The following is a 20,985-nucleotide window of genomic DNA, read 5'->3' as shown; positions in this document are numbered from 1 at the left end:
CGATGAATGTGTTTTGGAGGAGGCGTGGCTTTGAAGACGCTCTAAATGGGAGGGGGTGGGATTTTATGATTTCAAAGCTAGCTTGCTATTCCTAGCCTCTCCGAAGATGACTATTCTACCTTTAAAGACCCCTGTGGTGAAAAGTTTGTAATTTTTTTAATGTTGTTTATATGTCTATGTGGTGTTTTAAATTTGCTTTAATAAATTATTATTACCACACATTATTAGCTGTTTGATAACGTAGTCAAGCAAAAGGCTAAACATATTAATTACCGTTATAATATACCATTGTGCAGCGTTTACTGCTGTAACTTAAGTAAAGTTGACCGAGTGGATCTCTGAGCTGGTGTGAATAAGTGGAGGCGGGGCTAATTTACATATTCATGAAAAACCTGTGCACCTGTGTCCTACTTCATACATCCACTAAAATTACCTTAGGCCAATTAGGTAGATGTTCCAAAAAATGGCTATTTTGATTATGATCATTTGTTTGCAAATACCACTTTGTTATTTCGATATTTTGTATCAAATGCAGTGGCGTTCATACAGTACGCAAGTAGGGGCTTAAAGGGATACTCCACTTTTTTTGGAAATAGGCTCATTTTACAACTCCCCCAGAGTTAAACAGTTGAGGTTTACCGGTTTCAAATCCATTCAGCTGAACTCCGGGTCTGGCGGTACCACTTTTAGCATAGCTTAGCATAGATCATTGAATCGGACAAGACCATAGCATCTCTCTAAAAAAATTGACCAAAGAGTTTCAGTATTTTTCCTATTTAAAACTTGACTCTTCTGTAGTTACATCGTGTTCTAAGACCGTCATATCATTACGCCTGCTGCACTCATGGTACGGCAGCAAAGTTTCTTGATTATTACGCAGGAATGAGAGTAGGCCTATAGTTCCTAGCCATATCAGCCTAGAAAATCGCAACTTTACATTTTCCGTCGGTCTTAGTACATGATGTAACTACAGAAGAGTCAAGTTTTAAATAGGAAAAATATCGAAACTCTTTGGTCATGTTTTTGAGAGAGATGCTAATGGTCTTGTCCGATTCAATGATCTATGCTAAGCTATGCTAAAAGTGGTACCGCCAGACCCGGAGTTCGGCTGAATGGATTCGAAACCGGTAAAACTCAACTGTTTAAATCTGGGGGAGTTGTAAAATGAGCCTATTTCCAAAAAAAGTGGAGTATCCCTTTAAGTGTCAAAATGCTTTTTGGGGCCAGTGTATGAGCATGTTTATTGTTTGACTCTGTAATTTCTATTAATAGTCAAGAAACAGAATGAATGTGATGTGGTTTTAAATACCCAAGACAACTCTAAATTTTAGACCCAAGACATTTTGGTTATGTGACTTCATATGATCACAATCAGGCCATTGTTGCATGTTTTCTTCAAAATAGAATAAATACAATTGTTCTATAGAAGTACAAGAAAAGAGATGTAGGATCACAGGTCTTGTGTCTCTCAGATTAGCATAAAAACAAACCACACAATCTGTCATACATTTGAGCAGCCTTTTCCCAGCCCTTTTGATAACTGTGTTTACATTTAATTAGATGGTTTGCTTTTTCGTAAACAGACTGCATTCCTACGACACATCTGAGTCAAAAAGGAGATTGCGCCTTTGCTGTATCAGCATCTAAACTTTAGAACAGTTTGCCTAAACATATTAGAGTCACTGATACTGTACAGAATTTTAAAGTACAACTCAAAACACATCTGTGTTCAATAGCTTTTAATCAGTAACAATTGTATTAGGCTATGTGTTGCTTGTGTGATGCTTGTTTTTATTGTGTGACATTGTAGGCAAATTGGTCAACTTGTGTTGTTTTAACTGTGCTATATAAAGTTGCTATTGCTATTACAATGCATTATAATAGTTAAATTATTCACAGATGTTTTATGAGTGCATTCTTGTTTTGTTGACAAAATACCTCATAAATAACCAATCAGACTTCCTGTACTAGTGAACTCAATAAAAATAGTAGTTTTCCATTTCTAGTCAGAACTGATTACAGCGTATTATCTGTTCACACATGTTCAAATGGCGGTCGTGTGAGTGAGACGTGGCATTAGTATGGCTATGCCGTGAAGTCTGGTGGCATTAGTATGGCTGTTCCGTAAGATCCATGAATCAGCAACAGGAAATGAAAGTGCTGGAGCATCTGTTGGCCATTCCGCACATGTGTTGCTCCCAAATCTCTCTGAGATCCACATTCACAAGGACACAGAGCACTTGAAAACTCTACAGGTCAACCGTTATTTATGTGGATCGATATAGGGAGGGTCATTGCTGTCTTGTATTTGAGCTAAATTTTCTTTTACATGAGATGGACAATACTATCAAATCCAGGAATGGCAGGGGGGGGGTACATTTTTTGGGGGGACAGGGAGCCAGGGTAAATTTCCATTGGCCCAGGAACAAATGTAGCGATGCAGAGAGAATAAGCGTTTTCTTCAGGGATTCACATCCAATCCTTTCGAAATCTTTTATGAAATTGGACATTTAGTCGCTTCACAGGCCAGTTTGTGATATAATGATGATCTGAAACTGGTACACTAACAAGATTTTTGATTATTTTGAAATAGCATCCATCAGAATTGTTGGATAATTGTATATAAAGCCTGATTCATCCACATTCCTAAAGGCACGCTCTGCTCACACTCCTCCGGTCGGAAGACAATAGCATTAAATCCCTGTCTTTTGTTGCAGTTAGGCACCGGAGCACAGTTTTGTATTTGTGAATATGTGCGTGAAAGGGGTTTGTGTAAGTTATGGCAGCCGGAGTGTGTTACTGATCACTTCAGGAGGTGTGTGTGTGTGTGTCAGTGTCTTAGTTATACACATGTGTGCAAGCATGTGTACAGGTATGTACTTCTGTGTGTGCGTGATCTTGTATGAAGGGCGAGTGTGTTTAAAGCGTAGACAATAGCAGAAAATGCTGAGGTTGCAGTGAGGGGCTTAGGGATTCTGCAGCCCTTCCCCCAAGTGTTTAGTCATGAGAGGGTCCGGCCCATGCAGGTGCACCTATTCCTCTGCCAGACAGGCAAGTGAAAAGTGCCAAAAAACAGGACAGATACAGACAAATCTGATCCACCAAATCACTTTTTGCCATACAGTGGGATCCACAAGTCCAAAAGTTTGAAGACACTTTGAAAATCTGGGATTACAAATCTAAATTAAATCTGGAAATAAAAAGAATGGCTGTCATTCACTAATATCTGTGTAGATTATTCATATTTACTGAATACGAATAGGAGAGCTTCTCATGAAAAAAGCCTAATTCACATTAGTGTTGTGTCACAATACTGGAATTTCTAACTTTGATACAATACCTACCTTGAAAAACATATTTTTCAATACCACAGAGAAAAAGTAGCCTAGCAACATTAAGGACACGTGAAATTTCGCAGATTTCACAGATATTATATTCTACACGATTTCGATTTCTATCATAGCATTTGTACTTAAAAAACTATATATTTTAAATAAAAAAACGGTATTATTAAAATATTAGGTAATACTTTACAGTGTTATGTTTCATATACTTACTGTAGTAATTAGCGCATTATCGTACAGGTATAAATTTATTTTTAATTAATTATTAAATGGTTTTTATTAAGGTGCTAATTGTGCTAACATGCTAGTTTCCATGACAGAGTTCAAGATAAACCTCATTACTACTGGAGCTGCCAGTTTGCTATGGTTTCAAATTAAAAGGCAAGCACCAACTACGCAAAAGTGTCCGAATTCACTCACTGGTTTTCATTTACTCCTTCGGTGAACTATATTAGTGAAGTAATGTAGGGAAAAGGAAATGAGGGTATAGTGGGCGATTTCAAACACAGCTCTAGTGTGTGCCAGTTTGTTACCTAAGTTACTGATTATGTTTACCTGCTGTTTATTTCGTTTCCTCATTACCACTCCTTCTGTATTTAAGCCCTTAGTACCTCATTGTTTTGCTTGTGTCTGTCGAAAATGAGATAATGATATTGAGGGAATGCTCTCTGCAAATAGTATACGTTCATCAAATGCTTTCGCTTCAAATCCGCTAAATCCCAGCGTCAGTTCGTTCAGAAATTCTGTTCGTTGGCAAACCACTAAATGCCACTAACCTTTGTCAGCAAAAGCCTCTAAGTCCACACAACCAATCAGAAGACGCAAATCGGATCATATGATTTCAAGATGAATGATGGCGTGCATGTAAATAGAATTGTTACAGTGGCAATAATGACAGGATCTGTGAGTAGCATGAAAACACAACAATGTATATTGTATACTGCTTTAACTCTGACAGTAACGGACATAACCTACATTACAGAACAGCTACGACACGGACGTGGATCAGGTTCTTCATTGTTACATTCTGAATTCTGCTTTCATCATTTGCAATGTTTCCAGTTGCATCTTTAGTGATTTTGCAACTGTTTACTATGTATTGTTGTCCATAGAGTTGGACTTAGAGGTTTTTGCAAAAAAAGCTAACATGGACTTAGTTGGTTTTGCACATCAAATTAGTTAAATACCAATTAATTGACTAAAGTGACAACCTAACCCTAAATTAAGCACCTGTTGTTAATAATTATTACTCAGTACTTAAATGTGTTATTACACTGTAACACAGACACCTTCAAATAAAGTGTAACCTAACCAAATACGTCTGCTATTAATTGATACAATGTGCAACATAATGTAGCCTATAAAAGTGCAGTTATACCTGTAGGTTTACTTTTATTAGTGCTACAACCGCTCTGTTTACACCCTCTATTGTAGTCAATGGAAACGTTTGTTTGTGTGCCTGTGGTTAGAGTAAGTTTGTATCATTGCAGTACCAGCTTCAAGAGACACATGTTACAGCTTCCTTAAACAGGATGTTTAAAGATAAGTTACAGAGAGTCTAAAACTGGTCTTACACATTCATCACTTCAGGGTAGTGGTTTTGTTTTGTGGTTCTGCATAGACTAGCTGTATTTCAACATTTAAATATTAAGAAATAAGGGATACAAAGTGTCTTTGTTTATTCTCTCACCTTTATTTTAAGGTGATGTTTTTATAGTGTAATTACACAAATAGGTACTGAGTAATATTAATTAACTTATGGGTTAAGGTTTAGGGTTATATATTTTGCATTATTCACTGTTATACAGTAAAACATGTTACTATGTCACCTTACCTCTGTATTCAATAGTACCATTTTAAAATCTAGATAAAAACCTGTTCACATGAGCATTAAGGTTAAACCACTGTCACTATTTCAATGATGTCTTATAACTTTCTGGGCCTTGAAAGTGACAATTATGATGGAGTCTATGGCGTGGGGGGTGGGTGGTTTGGAACGACATGAGGGTGAGTAATTAATGACAGAATTTCAATCAAATATTTTGGTGAACTATCCCTTTAAAGTGTGTAGTGCAATTACAAATTGAATGGAAACCAGTCAGGAAGTGTTCAATAGTTGTAGAGCTCTAGCAAAAAAAAGGTATTTTTCAGTCTTGTGGTCTACGAGAGTAAATTGTCCTGTATCTCCTACCCGAAGGGAGGAGATCATAGAGGTAGTGTGCAGGGTGAGTTGGATCTCTAATAATTTTGGAGGTTCTGCACCGACATCTGGACAAATAAATGTCCTCAACTGAAGGTAACTGTGTGCCGATGATATTTTGTGCCACTTTGGTAACTCATTGCAGGGCCCTCTGTTCCTCTCTTGTACAACTACCATATCAGGATGTAATGCAATATGTCAGGACACTCTCCCCTGCACATCGATAGAAGTTCACAAGATGTTTCTGAGGCAATCTAGCTTTCTTTAATCATCCCATCATGAGTGAGAAATGAAAATAAAGACGTTGCTGTGCCTTTCCAATGTGTAGTCCAAGAAAAATCCTCTGTAATGTTCAACCCCAAGAATTTAAAAGAGGTGACTCTCTCCACAGCCACTCCATTTATGAACACAGGACTCAGATCAATTGTCCTTGTCTTACTAAAATCCACCACTATCTCCTTTGTCTTCTTGATGTTAAGAATGAGATTATTGTTGGAACACCATGCTGTCAGATTTCGTAGTTAGTCCCTGTATGCATACTCATCATTGTTCGTGATCAAGCCAATGATTGTTATATCATCTGCAAATTTTACAATGGTGTTTGTTACATGGGCATGTAGACAGTCATGAGTGAAGAGTGCATATAACACATCCCTGTGGAACACCAGTATTCAAGGTAAGACTTGAGGAAGTGCACTTTCTTAGTCTGACATGTTTAAAGTAATTTTCTTTCACCATCATTTCCATGACAGAATATGAAAAAAAAAAAAAAAAAAAAAAAAAAACATAATAGTGGAAATTATATTTGTTGTTTGTTCAGAATGGCAACAATAGTGATGCATGTAATGTTAGACATTGTTGGACAAATTGTGTGACAAACTTATGTAGTTGCAAAGTTTCTTATAGTTAGTTAGTAGAATGTCTAAAGTGGAACATAGAAATAAAATGTTACCAAGTTTAGTATGTGCCCATAGTTTTGGCCCTGTAGACAAAAATCTGTTTTATGCATAATTGTGAGCACTATGTTTCTGTTATGGAAAACAGCCATAGACAGTTGAGGAAACACCACTACAAGACTAACTTTAGCACAGAGGGCCTGTGACTCTGACTCACTCTGACTCACTCACTCCACTCAAGATCACACCACTCCTCCTGCTATTCTCTCATTTCAGTCCTCATGTCAGACCTTCATGTTTTAAATCCACAGGCCTTTGAGCAAATCTTTAGGCAGATTTTACCTTGAGCTTTCCGAAACTCAAGTGATGCGCCTATGATTTCTTTACCCTTCACTTTATGGAATGCCTGAGAAATCCTATTGGTAGCTTCAGGGCATTACAGGGTGGATCTGATGAGAATATTAAATAGAAAGCTTGGGCACTCCTTGGTGTCTTGATGGAATATTTCAGATTCTCTAGAATATTACAGTAAATATTACAGGCTTTTTGTTTCTGCCAGCTTCTGTGAGAAAGATTCTCGGGTCTGCAGGTGTAGCAGAGCTCAGAGAAAGCTTTGAGATTGTAATGACATTGGAGAGCCATGAGGGCTGGGTGGAGGAGTGTAGGCAAATGCAAGATCGGGGTAGGGCGGTGCATATAGTCAGAGTGGTGCGACTGATGTGGGGAAGAGGGAGTTGTTTGCTGTGCTATGAATTTAAGCTGCATTAAGCACAAACAAGTAAACCTGACTGAGCTATAATTACATGAAAGGTGTGGTGTCACTTTCACTGATGAGAGAATGCCACCTCACTGGAAATATGTGCTGTGAGCTTGACATTAAATGTGGGAACAATGCTTCACTTTAACTGCCAACTGCAAAAATAATGTTGAATGATAACGTACAATGAACACATAATGCACATGTCAATAAATAAAAGGAAAATAGAATAGGTGAACACATTTCTTTGTCCTTTGCATGCACTAAAATGTTTTTACACAGCATTTGAGACATTTATAATTCCGTACCTCAGACCGGATGACATGAATCACACATTCAAATAATTACAGTACATTATTTGACATTGACATGGAATGCACAAGAAAAATAAAAATAAAACATAGAACTTTATCTATGCTTATGTTATGGTGATGAGCCATTTAAAGTATGGAACATCTGACCACATTTTTTCAAACTGCATTTTGCAAATCATTTTATATTTATTATTATTAATAATAAAAGATTCCAGTCATACCCAAAAATATACACAATTTTCAAATATATCCCTTTTATCATTCACATCAATTTAAACCTAAAATCTAAATGCATTATATTGACGTTTTTTAACTGCCTGCTGCACCCACCACATAGTTTTTATAATGCATTTAATTGTGTTATGTATGTTGCACTTTTCTGTGTCTATAGGCATTTAAGAAGAAAGAATAAGGCGTAATGCTGGTTTATGGTGTGATTTGGTTTGGGGGGATTGATGACTTCGTGCCATAAAGTTGCATAATGTGGGTTTAGAGTTTAGCCTAAGGGGAAGAGAAACAGAGAGAGTCATTGGTTGAGGACTCGCATCTGCCTCTCCCCTAAAAATACGGCAGATCATTTAAAGTCGGCTTGCATCCATTGCAACTTGTGAAACTGAATCTGGACTAAACCAGGAGCAGCTTCTCAACCCAGATCTGTTATTCATCGCCTTGTGCGCATTTTCTTGACCAGGAAGGTAAGAGAACTAAACAACCATCACTTTTAGTCTCGTATAGGCTACTTTATTGAGTCTCCGAAAGACAGCTGAGTTCAGAATAAACTATGCATTTATCTGGGTTATCACTTTATATATATATACAAACTTTCTGGTGTCTTTATGGGGTGTTTCACGCTAGAGGATTTTTTTTTTTTCTTTGCTTGCATTTTATAGCCTACGCAGATCCCAGCTTTATGACGGAAAGTGAATCACAGGAAATAACAGTTTCATTATAAATGCGGACGTGGAGTTCTGCAGACCGCTTTTATACTGCTGTTCACTCTTTATTTACAGCAAATATATAGTTGCCATTATTCCTTTGTTGCTACTTTGCAGACATCTGTGATCATGCGCGGAACTTTTCCAGAATAAATTATAAAAACTTCAAGCTAAATAAATAACATTTTATTTGCTAAATTTGGATGTAGACTTTTAATGGTTCTTATTTAATAATAATAAAAAGTCTAATAGTTCTTATAATTGATTTGTTTATTCAAAATCCCTGCTAGTACTTTAAAACGTGGGCGTGTCCATTCAGACACACCCTTACAATATGTGGTAACTACAGCCTACTTTCCATTAAAAAGTTAGGCATACAACTCATGTGAATTAAATTATTCAAATAAATGAATAATCTCGGCTACATGGTACTAGAACCGCAATAAATAAAAATATGAATTGGGTAAACAAAAAAGTCACCAATGTAATAAAACAGTAATAAAAAAGAGTTTTGACTTTATCTAATTAGATTCAAAGTGGTTGAAAAAGTGCAATGAACTTATAACTGCAGGGTTTATATTTGCACCATGTGGCTTTGTTCATGTCACCTCTAATAGTTTAAGGATAAATTGCACTGTTTCTTTGACAGCATGAATCTGTAACTGGCAGATCTAAAGCCCATGCAAAATGTATGTTTTGCATCAAACGTTTCCTGGTAAAGTCAAAGAAACTGGCATGTCTGCCCACAGCTGTAATAATGCAGCATGACTCATTTGTTGGCTGCCTCACCCTTTTGGGCGGCACACAACTTGTACTTCAAATGAGTACATCCAGCCTACAGCTAAACACATCTTTTTTTCATGCAACTGATAATATACATATTCTCATGTTGTCCTCTGAGAATAAATGCACCTGATGCACCCTGCATTACTCTCAGTGAGTCTATTATTTTTACCATGTGCATGCACACATTTGCCATACATTTATATAAAATACATATATTGAATGAAATGGATGTTTACAGTTATTTTCTTATATATTAGATGAATGATGACCGTGGTCTGATATGAGTAAATAATAAGGACTCTTGCTATTCCAGTTTTTTCTTTAATAAGATCCACTGTGCATTTGTTTGATCACCCTCCCGGTAGATATCAACTTCAGACCATTAGATCTTACAATTGTTTGGATTTTCAAAAAATAGTCATATACATAATACATTCTTGTGCCGGTATTTTCCAGGAATCATGGTTTTCCACAAGGAGTTCCAGAGTGCAGGTAAAGCAGCTGGCCTGCAGATTTGGAGAATAGAGAAGATGGACCTGAAACCGGTCCCCAAACAGCTCCAAGGAAACTTCTACACTGGAGATGCCTATGTTGTCCTTTACACCACTGCTGCTCCGTCTTACAATGTCCATATGTGGTTGGGTGAGAAGAAGTTACCACATTTAATAATTTAAATCTTTGTCAAATTTCTAATGTCAACAAAAAAAAAAACTGTTCCCTTTCGAGGACGTGGCACATGTTTTTTTTCTTTTCTTATGTAAGCAGATACAGCAACACACCTTGACGGTGGTTTTAGTTTGGTTATTTGTCTGTGTCTGTTTAAACTACAGGTAATGAGTGCTCTCAGGATGAAGGTGGGGCTGCCGCCATCTTTGCTATGCAGCTGGACGATCATCTGGGTGGAGCACCAGTCCAGTACCGTGAGGTTCAGAACAATGAGTCTGTCACATTCCTTGGCTACTTTAAAACTGGAATTAAGTACAAGGTAATAACCCTTATATAGCTGATTGAAAAAAAAATAGTTTGCTGATAAATCTGACAAAATATGGTCATTTTGGTAACATGCTTCATTTTAAATTCAGCGCTCCATTTAAACAACCTTTTTGTCATTGGAAATGTATTATGGTGTTTTTGTCAAAAATATGCTGCCAGACGAATATAATTTAATCTATGCTAGCATCATTACATTACATTTTAGTAATAAATAATAAAGCCTCTTTGACAGAAAGTTAATTAAGCTCAATGGGTAACAGCAAGTAACAAATGCAAAAATGTAAGAATTCATAAGAAAATCCTATATTGATGGACCACTAATCCAAATAATAATGTGGATGCATCAACATCAATGAATAGTGTGTGAATAATGTTTTTTTATACAGATAATAAATTTGTTTATGTAGGAGGATCTCACAAACCACATTCAAATCAGTAGTGAAAACTTTATATACAGTTTTCCCTTGCAAATATCTGGCATATTATGAAATAAGAATTGACTTGCGTATAGTATTGCTTTGATAAATATTTCTTTGTTCCCTTTCACATATGTGAAATTTTCCATTTCAGATTAAGTGCATTTTACTTTTCGCTGTAATGCCCTCTGCAATTTATTTTCTGTGTATTATGAGAATTTTTTTTATTGTAATGTAACATGTTGGTGTATTTTGTTCAATGGCACATTGTCTTTTTTCCCTACACAGCAAGGTGGTGTGGCCTCTGGGTTCCAGCATGTGGTGACTAATGATATGAACGTGAAGCGTGTGCTTCACATTAAAGGACGACGTGCCATTCGTGCCACCGAGGTGAACATGTCTTGGGCCAGCTTCAATCATGGAGACTGCTTCATCGTTGATCTCGGCAAGGTCAGAAATATATGGGGTGAAGTGATTAATAAATGTCTTTAGTGCTGTCCTTTTGAGAAATCCAAAATTCACAACCTCACAAATCATATTACGTTTTTCCTAGGACATCTACCAATGGTGTGGGAGTGAGTGCAACCGTTTTGAGCGGCTGAAAGCCTCCGAGGTTGCTATTGGCATTCGTGATAATGAGAGAAATGGACGCGCCAGTCTGCAAATGGTTGAGGACGGTTCTGAGCCAGAGGCTGTCCTTAGTGTAAGTCTTTTCTTCTTCTGCAAAATAAAAACTATGTGTCATTATGTTGCAAGTTTAAACATGCAGGGTGTAAGAAGAATGAGGATCTGCTTTGGCAGGAAGTCAAGACATAATTAACATGGTCAGTGGTGGCTCAGAGTCTTTATTTAATGGAGCACAACATAGTTTAGAGTGAGACCAGTAACATCACTGACCTTCTTGATCAGTTTGTTCTAGTTTTATGAATTGTAAACTAAGGATACTGGTGACTATGAACTGGTACATCTCTTTCAGACTACTGCTCACTTTGAAAGAGTTTTAAATCGGCATGAAATGGAAATTCACATGTTATTAATCTTATTTTTAGCAATTCATCCATGCATATATGTAATTTTTTAAACAATTCATGCCGAACCCCTTCAGTCTTTTAATTCACATAAACTCTGAACCTTTGTTACTATCAACTGCAAACTTGAGTTTAAACTGAATTTTAGTCCCAACCTTTGCCTCATTACCTTCACATCATCTGTATGTTCCAAGGGACAAGGTTTGTCTGGTTAGCATGATCCAGTTACAGCATCTACCAGCCTCTATCATATTGTTCCAAAAAAACAGGTGTTCTGAGCAACTGTCATTGAAATGAATAGGAATGCTACCAGATAGTTTTCTCTAAATATCATAGAGCATCTTTGTAGTTACAGAAACAGGCTTTAGTAATACAAAAAAGACATAGACACAACAGAGACATTGGATAAATGACAACAGAAAGAATCTGTAAACATTCACATGGCAGACACATTTACAGGATATTCAAGTCCATGCATTGTCTGGGAATTGAACTCATGACCTAAGCATTGCTAGCCTAGCACCATGATCTAGTGTGTAAGGTACAGAAAAAGAAAAAAGAAAGAAAGAAAGCTGGAATAAGTTTGTCACGGTAAAAATGAGTAAACAGTAAATAATGGAATTAGTGTTGCAGTCAGCAAAGAATTCCAGTTCATCTGGTTTTGAGGTTCTGCACTGTGGTCTTTTTTTGTGTCCTGTGTTGACCTCTGCCGTGGAGAAAACTGTGGAAACTCCTATTCTATTTGTTTATTTTTAGGCTCTTGGGCCCAAGCCCAACATCCCAGCAGGAAGTCCTGACGATGAGACGACTGACAGAAGCAATCAGAAAAAGGGCTCACTCTACATGGTACATTTATGTATTATGCACATATCAGAGTTACCATGAGCACTGTATTATGCTACCTGTGTAGTATTCATGGCATTTTATAAATGTATGCATTTGTGTGTTTTGTCTGGGTTAGATATCTGATGCTACAGGCTCTATGAAGACAGCTCTGGTGTCCCAGAGCAGCCCTTTCAAACAGGAGATGCTCAGTCCCACCGAATGCTTCATCCTGGACAATGGAGGGGACAGCAAGATCTTTCTTTGGAAAGGTATGTTCAAATTATATTTTGATGTCCTAACATTACATTTAATGAATTAAAGCTGCAGGGTGAAAGATATAGGCTTCCTTAGATGGCTGCTTATGACTTTATCACAGTTTCGTCTATTTGAACCTTTCAGGACCGAGTGCAAACACTGAAGAACGTAAGGCAGCCATGAAGGTCGCAGAGCAGTTTGTCAAAGACAAGAACTACCCCAAAAACACACAGGTATCAGACTCTAGCCTATTAATGGAAGTAGATTAAATAGAAGCCAAATTCTAACCAGTCTATCTAACTTTTTGTGATCAGATCCAGGTAATGCCAGCTGGAGGTGAGACCACACTGTTCAAACAGTTCTTCAGTAACTGGAAGGATAAGGATCAAACCACAGGTCCAGGCCAGGCCTACAGCATTGGCCGCATTGCCCGTGTTCCGCAGATTCCCTTTGACGCCACCAGTCTGCACTCCAACAAAAAAATGGCTTCCCAGCACGGTATGGTGGATGACGGCTCTGGCAAGATTCAGGTAAAAATATTGACGCTCATCACCCCAAGGACCATAGATTATCCCAGAGGAGAATTAAGGACTGTTTACACCAGTAATGACGATAACTATAAAAGCCTCAACACCAATGCGAGATAATGTTGTTTATTATAAGCACGCGCTGATTGGCTGGTTTTATTGTTCATCAGCTGGAAAAAATCGTTTTCCAACAATTTTGTTTCTCTTGTGCCGTTATGGTTGTAATTGTGGTCTGGACTCCGCTATTCTTTTATATTTAGAACAGTTTTTAAAACTACATCTTTATCGTTGTAGTTATCGTCTTCAGTGTTTTTGAGCCAGGAATTGCTAATTGGTTTTAGAATCATGTTTTCAGTTTAAAGGTGCAGTCACATTAGAGAAATTTTGTGGGCAAAAAGGTCCATTGTTCATTAACAATAGTGTAGCAATGTGTGAAACACTGCTCACACAGAAGCCACTTTCAAACCAAGCAGCTTTCTGGTAGTGAACGCAGCAAATTCACGTAGCACAGATTTCTATTGAAATTATTTGATTTCCACCATGAAAATTTGCCTTTGGTTAACATTGCTTGAAGAGACTTTAAAGTAATTTGTCCTATACTGCACATATGTAAAACCTGATTTTTGAATAACTAACAAGTTGCTAAATAAATATTAATAAATAACACAGCTGTTCTAAAACTTAAAGGGATAGTTCACCCAAAAATGAAAATTCTGTCATCATTTACTCACCCTCAAGTTGTTTCAAACCTGTAAGAATTTCTTTTTTCTGCTGAACACAAAAGAAGATAATTATTTTGAAAAATGTCTGTAACCAAACAGTTGATGGACCCCATTGACTTCCATAGTTTTTTTTTTTCCTACTATGGAAGTCAGAATTTTCATTTTTGGGTGAACTATCCCTTTAAGTATCGATCTGTTAGCCTAAATTGCTAATGCTGTCATAACATTTATTTAAAGTTAACTACAAACTCATAAATTAAGCTCTATTCTAAAGAACCATTTGAATGGGCTGAACTATAATTGCTTAAAATTCAAGATTGCTGTTGATTTTATTGTAAACTACAACACTGCAATTGTATGAAGTCCTTTGCTCTGGACCTCGGCAGGTGTGGCGGGTCGAGGGTGGGGATAGAGTTCCTGTGGACCCTTCTAACTATGGGCAGTTCTATGGAGGAGACTGTTACCTGATTCTCTACACCTATCTCCAAGGAAGCAGAGAGCAACACATTATCTACACCTGGTAAGTCAAGATAGTCACAGGATGACATGCCGGAACGTAGTCCTTAACCACCCGATTAGCCAATATTTACCCAATCAAGTCAATATTTAATATTCTAATTAGATTTATTGATTTTCATATCAGGCAAGGACTGAAGTGTACACAAGATGAGCTGGCTGCCTCAGCTTTTCTAACTGTCAAGCTGGATGATTCCATGGGCGGTTCGCCTGTTCAGGTACTACCAAACTTAGGCCTAATTTCTGTCTGGTCATTATTCCATGCTTTTATATCATATATATCAGTCAAATAAAATATATATATATAGATTTTTTTTTTTTACATTGTGCCTTGTTGATTATAATGAGAGTTTTCTAGTTCTAGTTCTCAAATTCAAAATAATTCCAAAATAGTCTGATGCTTTTTTTCACTTTGGTTCCAACATGTATTTGTTGCACAATATATCTGTACTGTATTGTTATAATTTGCTTTAATTTATTGATATCGATCGACACACTTCCCTTCAAAAGTCTGGGGTCGTTAGGATTTTTTAATATTTTTGAAATAAGTCTCTTATGCTGAACAATGCTATATTTGATCTAGCATACAGTAAAACAGTAATATTGTGAAATATTATCATTTAAATATTTCTAGTTTTCTATTTTAATATATTTTAAAATGTAAATCCTAAATATTTTTCAGATAAATGATGTATCTCTACTTTCCATTTTATAAAGGATTTCTTTCTTTCTTTTTTTTAAATAAATAAATTGGTCTACTTGATTTAGAATTCACTGTTATGTCGTCCTGCAGGTGCGTGTCACTCAGGGCCAGGAACCGGCCCATTTGATGAGTCTGTTCAAGGGGAAACCCATGATCATCCACTTGGGTGGGACTTCACGTAAAGGTGGTCAGAGTCGGGCTAGCAACACTCGCCTCTTCCACATCCGTCAGAGCTCCACCCGTGCAACACGCGCTGTGGAGGTCGGTGATGGCAGCGAACACAAATGTGGACATAGTCAGGAATGACCATCACGCAATAATCTTCCTCTCTTTCTTCTCACCCAGGTGGAACCTTCTGCATCTAAACTGAACACTAATGATGTGTTTGTGCTGAAGTTTCCTGACGGCCTGTTTCTGTGGAAAGGAGTGGCCGCTTCAGAGGAAGAAATGGCTGCTGCAAAATACATCTGCAGCTTCCTTGGAGGCAGTATTACGGAAATTTCCGAGGGCAAAGAGCCGGGTGGGTGTCTGCTTTTTATAAATGTTCGGACACTGTGATTTACACAGTTAAAAGGCATTCCTAACCTAATCACGTTTCCTGTTACTTTGAACTGATTGGTCCGTTTTATCCGTCTCTTTGCTCTTCTCAGCTGCGTTTTGGTCTACTTTGGGTGGAAAGAAGGACTATCAGACCTCCAAAAGTCTGCAGAAGAGTGTTAAACCTCCTCGTCTGTTTGGGTGCTCCAACAAGACTGGACGTCTAATTGTGAGTTAACGTAGAATGTGCAACTAATTCGGATTTCTTTGTTAAATGATTGCATAAACTTTACTATACCTCTCCTTTTTCCATTTCAGGCTGAGGAAGTTCCTGGAGAGTTCACCCAGTCTGATTTGGCCACTGATGATGTCATGCTTCTGGATACCTGGGATCAGGTTAGCATTTAAAATACTGATGACTTAAAGTCAACATGAAATTATGATTAAAACACTCATTTCTTCTGTAATCTGATAAACTTCTGAGTGAAACAGGATATCCAACCAGAAAAAAAGCAGGATGACAATAGATTTTATCCATAATCATTTGACTGGTTCTTGAAAAGTGGGCGTAAACCGGAAAAGAGCACAGAATGAAGTTCAGTTATAGACCCTAATCAGGGTAGTGCCATATTTATTTTTTGACAGGAAGGAAATCGAGGCTGTGAGGGATAGAAGTACAGTGCGTTCAGTGGATTTTAATGTTGAATACCAATACAGATTGTTAAGCTGACAAAACAAATTTCCCAAAAAGTTGTGAAAATTACATATACAGGGGAAAATTATTATACAGTGGATGCCATTGTCTGTAAGTCTGTTACGTTACATTATAATCTCTCACAGCCTCATTTTCATCCGTGTTAAATTTGATATGGCGTCTAATGTGACTAAGGTATATTGCTGAACTTTAAATATAAGCTTCTTTTTTTTAATCTTCTTCCCTTAGATCTTTCTTTGGATTGGTAATGATGCCAACGAGGTGGAGCGGACTGGCTCAGATCAAATAGGTAAGTTAAGATGACCTCTAACCAACTTAATATTCCCTTCATACCTATGAAAATTACAATTATATCGTTAGGAAAACTCAGTTAAGGCACCAAAAACCAAAATCTCAACTGAAACAGTCCATGTGTACCAATAATGGAGGATTAAGTTTGGTTTAGCATTGGCACTGAATGTAATTCCTGATTGTTAAATGTCATAAAATGTTTCTTTTACCATCAGCAAAAGAATATGTGGACTCTGACCCCTCTGGTCGCCGTGGCACCCCAATCATCACTATAAAGCAAGGCTTTGAGCCCCCAACCTTCACTGGCTGGTTCCAGGCTTGGGACTCGAAGATGTGGGACACAGACCCACTGGATCGCATCCGTGCTCGTTTCTAAAACACATAAATCATTATATACTTTTGCATAGCTTCCAGAATACTCACCTTGTGCGTTTCATGCAGTGGTGGTCTGGAAGGGATACGGAAGGAACACAATATGCAAAAATACTGCATGATAAACTACAATGTACCGTATTTTGCGACTATTAACGACTTTTTGCCTTGTTGTTTCTGTGCCTTGACTTTGCCTTGTTAGACATTTAAACTCTTTTATATATCTTTTTTATATAATTCTGTATTCCAGTGATGCTTTCAACCACATGGTCATTATGTTTTCATGATTCATGATGTCATAATTTTTTTCTTCTTCAATGACTATTAAAAGGAATGAAAAAGGAAAATGTAGATTTTTATAAGCAAGACAACATTTATTTGCAATTGACAATTCAACAGACTTAGTCAATTTGGATTATTAAAAACTGTACAAGTGTATGGATAATGCCTCACAAATATGCAGACTGAAATATAATCTGAGAATATATTGTAGTTGCTAAAAATATTTGAATGTACCTCTGCAATTATTCTGATTCCCAGTATATAATAAAAAAAAACCTTCAAAATACTATTGAGTTATGTGTTTGTTAATGTTGGCATTGTTTGAAAGGTCAATTATACACTACTGTTCAAAACTTTGGGGTTAGTAAGATTTTTTTTCTAATGTCACAGTCGGTTGCAGCAAGGAAGAGTAGTTAAGGCAGGATCTAAACGCAGCAGTCACTTTATTTAACAATAAACTAAAACAATAAACACACAAAAACTTGAACACAGGAGAAAACAACCGACTAAAAATAAATGAGAATGGACGAAGAATGACTCAAACTAAGAGCTAAATATACAGAGAAACTAAAGGGCTAAAAGGAACAGGTGAATGAATTCAAACAGTTGCTATGGCTACAAATGAGAACATTCTAGAAGACATGGAAACAAAGGAAACACAGGAAACAGTGTTACTAAAAATAAACATGAACATACAAAACTCTAAACAAGGAACAGGTGAATTAAATCAATCAAACAATAAGTAATTATGGCAATAAAAGTAAATGAGAAAATTATAGAAGCCATTGAAACAAAAAAGAAAAACAAAGGAGACAAATGTCACATTCACCGCCTTCTTCATTGTCTGTGTCTTCACTACACTTCCCAGAATCCTCTGTCATCATCACCTGCACCTGCTCCTCATCACCCTCATCACCGTCACCTGTTGTCTTTGTCATTATCTGTGTATTTAAGTTCCCCTCTCACTCCTTTTCATTGTTGGTTATTGTTTGAGCACATGCTCACTGTTTCGTGTTATTCTTTATTATTAATAAACCTTTGCTATTTTGTATCTTCGCCTGACCTTTGTCTTCTTTGATCTGTGGACGTTACAGAATAACCAGCCAAACAAAGAGTCAGCATGGGAATTCTTCTCACCCCGGTTAACTCAGCTCACTCTCTACTCACCACTTTCCGAGACGGACTTTCTATAGAGGATTACATCGCCGATTTCCTGGAACTCTCTGCTGGGGTAAGCTGGACAGATGATGTCTTTAAATCTGTCTTTTGGTTGGGCTTAGACAATCATCTGCACCAGCAAGCCCCAGCAGCAGCTTTTCCTGGAACCTTCGCCAGTTACCTCGATTGTGGTTGAGTGGGTCAGCCCTCACCATTGGTGAGGCTGAAGATGACATCACCACTCAACCACACACACCAGCCATCTTCACCACGCCACCCATTATCATCCGGAAGCCAGCTCAGAGCCCCCTTCGCCGCTGGTCCCGTCCAGCTCAGAGCCCCCTTCGCCGCTGGTCCCGTCCAGTCCAGACCCAGACCTGTATTGGCTTAAAAAAATATTAAGCAGCTCAAGTCATCTTCATTTGTATAGCGCTTTTAACAATGTAGATTGTTCCAAAGCGGCTTTACAGTGATAATAGGTAATTAAAGTAACAGATTTTGGCTTTATAGCAGCTCTAGAATAAAGTTATTGTCCAGCTAAATTTAGTTTTGATTGATTCAAAGGAAGGGGAGGGAGGCCTTCACAGGGGAGAGACTAGTTGACACTTCAGGACTGCGTTGTCACGTCCAGGCACAGGTCCTTCATCAGATCTGGATACGGCCTGGATCCGGTGGACTGCGGTAAACCTAGGGATAAGTAGACTAATATCTATGCTATTTTTGTTTTGATGTAACAAGTACATCAGGATTTATGCGGAGTGTACCCGGTTCCGGCTGACCTAATCTATGCAGCCTAACATTGAATTATAGAAGTCTATAATGTGTTATGTGTATGCCAGGTCAAAGAGATGTTTTTAGTCTAGCTTTGAACTGACAGAGTGTGTCTGCTTCCCAGACAATGTTAGGAAGACTGTTCTAAAGTTTTGGTACTAAATAGGAAAAGGATCTGCCGCCAGCAGTCGATTTTGATATTCTGGGTACTATCAACTGGCTGGAATTTTTAGATCGCAATAGACATGAAGGATTATAATGCGTTAAGAGCTCGCTCAAGTACTGCGGAGCTAAACCATTTAGTGCTTTGTAAGTAATCAGCAATATTTAAAAATGTATACGATGTTTAATAGGGAGCCAATGCAGTGTTGACAAAACGGGGCTACTATGGTAATACTTCCTGGTTCTGGTAAGAACTCGAGCTGCTGCGTTTTGGACCAGCTGTAATTTATTAAGCATGCAGGGCAACCACCTTTAAGAGCATTACAATAATCTAGCCTTGATGTCATGAACTAATTGTTCTGCATTTGTCAATGAGAGCATATGATGTAATTTAGATATATTTTTAAGATTAAGACATGTGACTTTCAAATGAAAGATTGGTATCAAAGAGCACACCCAGGTTCCTAACTGACGACGAAGACTTGACAGAGCAGCCATCAAGTGTTAGACCGTATTCTAGGTTATTACGTCACTGTTTGAAATAATTACCTAGGGTTTTGTTTATTTTCTTCTAATAGGGTTGAAAAATAAGCAAATCTAGCAGCTTTTAAGGCCTCTCTGTATGCAATCGAGCTCTCCTTCCATCAAATGCGAAATACCTCTAGTTTTGTTTTCTTCCAGTTTCGCTCCACTTTTCTGGCTGCTCTCTTAAGGGCCTGAGTGTGCTCTTTGTACCACAGTGTTGGACTATTTTCTTTAATCTTCTTTAAGCGCAACAGAGCAACTGTGTCTAAAGTGCTGTAAAAGAGAGAGTTAAAAGTTTCTGTCACAATATCGAGTGCTTCTAAGCTATCTGGGATGCTGAGATGATGATACTGATCAGGAAGATTATTAATAAAGCAATCTTTAGTGGCAGAAGTGATAGGTCTAACATATTTATAACACGGAGTCGGCTTTGCAGCCTTGGCTAAATGAAGTTTACACGAGACTAGATAATGATCTGAGATGTCATCACTCTGCTGCAGCATTTCAACGGCATCAACATTTATTCCATGTGATAATATTAGATCTAGAGTATGATTACGACAATGAGTAGGTCCTGACACATGTTGTCTAACTCCAATAGAGTTAATAATGTCTTTAAATGCCAATCCCAATGCATATTTTTCGTTATCTACATGTATATTAAAATCACCAACAATTAGGACTTTATCTGCAACCAGTACTAACTCTGACAGAAAGTCAGCAAATTCTTTGATAAAGTCTGTATGGTGCCCTGGTGGCCTGTATACAGTAGCCAGCACAAATCTCAAACGTGATTTATCATTTACACTATATATTGTTACATTAAGCACCAACACTTCAAAAGAATTATATTTGAAACTAGACTTCTTAGTAATTTTTTAAATATTACTATAAATTACAGCAACACCTCCCCCTTTGCCTTTCAGACGAGGTTCATGTTTATAACCGTAATCTT

At 37.5% G+C, this 20,985-nt stretch overlaps 1 protein-coding gene across 1 annotated transcript; it reads left to right on the top strand.

Moving 5' to 3' along the window:
- The first annotated feature begins 8,008 nt into the window (after window positions 1-8,008).
- Window positions 8,009-17,700, top strand: scinla (scinderin like a). The gene is made up of 17 exons (XM_084425237.1): window positions 8,009-8,206; window positions 9,689-9,874; window positions 10,063-10,217; window positions 10,930-11,091; window positions 11,195-11,344; window positions 12,426-12,515; window positions 12,631-12,763; window positions 12,894-12,982; window positions 13,064-13,279; window positions 14,385-14,518; window positions 14,642-14,732; window positions 15,308-15,478; window positions 15,563-15,737; window positions 15,868-15,983; window positions 16,073-16,150; window positions 16,698-16,758; window positions 16,976-17,700. The coding sequence occupies exons 2-17, from the start codon at window positions 9,694-9,696 to the stop codon at window positions 17,134-17,136; spliced, it is 2,163 nt and encodes a 720-aa protein (XP_084281363.1). The 5' UTR covers window positions 8,009-8,206; window positions 9,689-9,693; the 3' UTR covers window positions 17,137-17,700.
- Window positions 17,701-20,985: the final 3,285 nt, after the last annotated feature.

This window comes from Rutilus rutilus, assembly GCF_951802725.1.
Source record: "Rutilus rutilus genome assembly, chromosome: 12".
Classification (NCBI taxonomy): Eukaryota; Metazoa; Chordata; class Actinopteri; order Cypriniformes; family Leuciscidae; genus Rutilus; species Rutilus rutilus.
Note: the sequence above shows the minus strand (reverse complement) of the source record. Positions and strands in the feature narration are given on the sequence as shown.

Bases quoted from the DNA above. Each gene is read 5' to 3' on its own strand.
- scinla (XM_084425237.1), top strand. From the start codon at position 9,694: ATGGTTTTCCACAAGGAGTTCCAGAGTGCAGGTAAAGCAGCTGGCCTG. The intron at 16,151-16,697 runs GTTAGCATTTAA...TTCTTCCCTTAG, and splicing joins TTCTGGATACCTGGGATCAG to ATCTTTCTTTGGATTGGTAA. The intron at 16,759-16,975 runs GTAAGTTAAGAT...TTTTACCATCAG, and splicing joins GACTGGCTCAGATCAAATAG to CAAAAGAATATGTGGACTCT.